General features: G+C 39.6%; 1 protein-coding gene across 1 annotated transcript; it reads left to right on the forward strand.

Moving 5' to 3' along the window:
• The first annotated feature begins 504 nt into the window (after positions 1 to 504).
• LOC141628800 (uncharacterized) lies at positions 505 to 3513 on the forward strand. The gene is made up of 4 exons (XM_074441899.1): positions 505 to 1026; positions 1139 to 2130; positions 2224 to 2589; positions 2739 to 3513. The coding sequence occupies exons 1-4, from the start codon at positions 505 to 507 to the stop codon at positions 3511 to 3513; spliced, it is 2655 nt and encodes an 884-aa protein (XP_074298000.1).
• Positions 3514 to 4299: the final 786 nt, after the last annotated feature.

The following is a 4299-nucleotide window of genomic DNA, read 5'->3' on the forward strand; positions in this document are numbered from 1 at the left end:
AGCGGCAGTCTCAGGGTCCAATTCCTGTCTCATTAAACCAGTTTGGTCTTTTGGAGAATGAGGATGTGGATGTTTGTCAATCTATCAGTTCTAGCAGGTTGTTGTTTTCTAAGGATGTGCAGGTTCATCAGTTGCAAATCCCGAATAGTTCTGAATGGTTTGAGCAGGAGGTTAGTGCTGAGGAAGACCCACCCCCCATTCATTCCCCATGAAGATTGGAGTGTGGAATATTAGAGGGATGAATAAGCTTTTTAAGCAAATAGAGGTTATTTCTGTTTTTAATAAATGTGAGCTTGACATTTTGTGTATTTTGGAAACTCGTGTTAGAATAAGTAAAGCTGCTCCTATCCGGAGGAAAGCTTTGTGCGTTTTATTTTAGATAATTACTCTTCTCATCAAAATGGGAGGATTTGGGTCATTTGGAGAAATCAGTCTATTTCTATCAAGTGTAAGCATAGTAGCAGCCAGTGGATACACCTTTTGGTTAGTTATGGTAACTCTGACATGGAGGTTACTTTTGTTTATGGATTTAACCACCCTGCTCAGCGTCTGCCTTTGTGGGATTTTCTCTCTAATAATGGCACCTGCTCCCTCCCCTGGATGGTTTTAGGTGACATGAATTGTGTTCGTACCTGTGATGAAAGGATTAGTTCTGACCCTCCTAACCTTCTTGCAATGAATGATTTCAATGAGGCTATTGGCAATGCGGGTTTGGAGGAAATGAGAACTCATGGATGTGGATTCACGTGGACAAATAAGCAAGATTTCATTGATAGAAAGTGGATGCGTTTAGACAGGGTCTTGGCCAATGCTCACTGGTTTCTGACCTTCCCTGACTCGTCTGCTGAAGCTCTGACAGCTGGGCTTTCGGATCAATCTCCTCTTATTATCTCCCTGGGGCTTGTTACTCCTTTGAGGAAATTCTCCTTTAAGTATCTTAACTGTTGGGGGCAGGATCAACAATTTACTTCCTTAGTTGCTAGAGAATGGCAGTCACAAATTCAGGGTTGTGCTATGTATCAATTGGTTCAAAGATTTGAAGGGGATAAAAGGGAAACTTAGGTCTTTGCATAAAAGCTCCTATGCTGGGGTGGATACTAAAATTCAACAATTGGAAGCTCAATTGCATCAATGCCAGTTCAAATTGCAGCAGAATCCTACCAACCCTACACTCTGTCAGGAGGAAAAGGATCTCAGTCAGGCTCTTTGTAAGCTTAAAAACATTGAGCTTAATATTGTTTATCAGAGGGCTAAGGCTTTTGAGGTAAAGATGGGAGACGCCAACACTTCCTACTTCTTCTCTAAAGTTGCTACTCGTAGGAATGCTTCCAATATTAGCAAGGTTGTTGATGTTCAGGGACAGGTTTGTACTACCCCCACTGCTATTTCCCATGCCTTCATCGAATACTATACTGGGTTGCTTGGGTCTGAAGAGGATGTTGTGGAGTTTGATAGTGCAATTATGGCTAATGGTCGATGTTTGACAGTCACTGAGGGCCTTACTCTACTGGAACCTGTCACTCCTGCTGAAGTAAAGGCTGCTTTGTTCTCTATTGATCCTAATAAGAGTCCTGGTCCTGATGGATTCTCGTCTGGGTTTTTCAAATATGCTTGGGGTGTAATTCATGATAGGTTCACCACTGCCATACTTGATTTTCTCTCAACTGGCAAGTTGTTAAAGGAGGTTAATTCCACTCTTATTTCTCTTATTCCTAAAGGGAATGATCCCACTACTGTTCTGGAGTACAGGCCAATTTCTTGTTGCACTACCATTTATAAAACCATCAACAAGATTCTCACTGCCAGACTTAAAAAAGTGATGCCTCTGCTTGTTGGGAAGGAGCAAGCTTCTTTTGTTGCTGATAGGTCAATTTTTGACAACACAATGTTGGCTTCTGAGATGGTTAGAGGGTATGGAAGGAAATATAAAACTCCTCGATGTGTGGTTAAAGTTGACATTAGAAAGGCTTTTGACACAGTGAATTGGAAATTTCTTCAGACCATTCTCCCTCTGTATGGCTTGCCCACTCAATTTTGTAATTGGATCACTACCATGGTCACTAGTTTGAGATTTTCCCTAAAAATTAATGGTAGTACTGAGGGATATTTTATGGGAAAGAGAGGTTTGAGGTAGGGGGACCCTCTCTCCCCTCTCCTTTTTGTCCTATGTATGGAGGTGCTCACAAGAATTTTTAAGGATATTAAGTCTTTCCCTTCTTTCAGTTATCATCCTAAGTGTGTCAAACTGGATTTGACCCATTTAATTTTCGCTGATGATCTGTTAGTGTTTGTCAGAGGAGATTTGCCCTCTGTGATGGCTGTTAAGCATTGTCTGGATGAGTTCTCTAGTTTTTCTGGCCTCACCTCTAACACTAGTAAGACAAATATTTACTTTACTGGGGTTAGTTCAGGAGTCAAGGTTGAGATTCTTCATGCTACTGGTTTTGTAGAGGGGTCTTTCCCTTTTAAGTATCTTGGTACTCCTTTGCATTCCTCCAGACTGACCAGGGATTTATTTCAACCTCTTTTGGCCAAGATCAAAGGCGGATGGGGGCCTGGACTGGGATGCACTTGTTTATCTTTGGGAAGGTAAATTTAATCAATACTGCTATTTTTGGGGTAGAATCTTTTTGGTGTGCTTGTCTCCTTCTTCCTAAGGGAGTCATTCATGAAGCTGAGAAGGCCTGTAGACAGTTTCTTTGGGGGTCTGAATCTAAGAATAGGTTCATTTTCTTCAGTTGGACAAGAGTTTGTAGTGGTAGATTGCAGGGTGGTTTTGACATAAGGGAGATTCTGAGTTGGAACAAAACGTTGCTGCTGAAGATGTTCTGGTCTTATAATCATAATTGCACTTCCATATGGATGGTGTGGTCTAGTGAATACATTTTTAACCACCAATCCTGCTGGCTTATGGATGCTGATGATTGCAGTTCCCCTATATGGAAGCAGATTCTCCTGATTAGAGATGAATTTGTGGCCAAAGTGGGTTCTAGAGATGTGGCACAGTGGCTATTTCATGAGTGGCATGAGGGAGGCAAATTTCCTTTGCAGGAGGTGTATACTATCCTGCGTGGAACTGATCATAACTTGAGATGGATGAAGGCCCTTATGAATGCAGCTGTTATCCCTAAGCATGCGTTTGTGGCTACCTTAGCTGCTCACCATGCCCTGGCTACTATTGAAAATATACGCAAAAGGGGGGTGTCTCTTCCTAGTAGGTGTGTGTTATGCTATGATGCGGCTGAATCTAATTCCCACTTGTTCTTTGAATGTTCTTTTTCTAAGACGCTTATGCAGCAAGTGCTGAACTGGCAGGGGGTATGTAGGCGAGTTTTAAGTCTCAAGCACGAGTTGTATAGGCTTTCTCTCAATAGAGGTAAGGGTGTTCGAAAGAGGGTTGCTTGTTGTGCTGTTGCGGCTGCTGTCTACCATATATGGCAAGAGCGGAATAGACGTATTTTTGAAGGGAGGTGTATGGTCGTGGACAAGGTCCCCGGCGCGTCTAAAATTTGAAGTTGGGATGAGGTTCTTTGTGTGGAGCAGCGGGTTGGATTTGGATCATCAACTCTCTACTTTCTTAGGCTAAATTGGGTAGTTTTGTATTTTATTTGTTTATTTCTCGAGTAGATGGCTATCTCTTGTAAGATCTCTCTTTTTTCCCATTTTATAATGAGAATCTATGACTTCTTGCAAAAAAAAAAAAAAATAAAATAAAATAAAATAATAATAATAATAATAATAATAATAATAATAATAATAATAATAATAATAATAATAATAATAATAATAATAATAATAATAATAATAATAACATTAACAACATCATCAACAACCACATCATCAACAACAACAACAACAACAACAATAAAGGTTGAGTTCCAGTGAGAACGGATCTCAGCCGTCCATTTATCTAATCTGACGGCTCTGATATGACGCGCGTCATTAAACCAGTGCATTTCTGCTGTTTATGGAGAAAATACACGCTTAAGATTAGAGTTTGACAATCTTTAAAAGATTTCATAACAAGAAGAGAGAGAAAATACGCATCTGCACAAAATCAAATTTACGGAACAAAATCGATTGATTTCATCATTAATATTCATTGATTTTCAATTCATCTATAATTTTCGATTAATTTCATCATTTATCTTCTTCATTCATCTGCAATTTTCGATTAATTGCAACGAACATCGGCGAAATTGATTTTCATTAATCTGCACTTTTTCGTCTTCCTCAATCAATATTAAGGTATGTTAAATCAAATTTATTTAATTCGTTTCTCAATTTATTGTTAAGATT

Source organism: Silene latifolia, chromosome Y (assembly GCF_048544455.1).
Source record: "Silene latifolia isolate original U9 population chromosome Y, ASM4854445v1, whole genome shotgun sequence".
NCBI classification, from domain to species: domain Eukaryota; kingdom Viridiplantae; phylum Streptophyta; class Magnoliopsida; order Caryophyllales; family Caryophyllaceae; genus Silene; species Silene latifolia.

Coding starts and splice junctions, on each gene's coding strand:
- LOC141628800 (XM_074441899.1), top strand. CDS start 505: ATGGAGGTTACTTTTGTTTATGGATTTAACCACCCTGCTCAGCGTCTG. Junction 1,027..1,138: donor GTTGTGCTATGTATCAATTG/GTTCAAAGATTT, acceptor CATCAATGCCAG/TTCAAATTGCAGCAGAATCC. Junction 2,590..2,738: donor ACTTGTTTATCTTTGGGAAG/GTAAATTTAATC, acceptor CATTTTCTTCAG/TTGGACAAGAGTTTGTAGTG.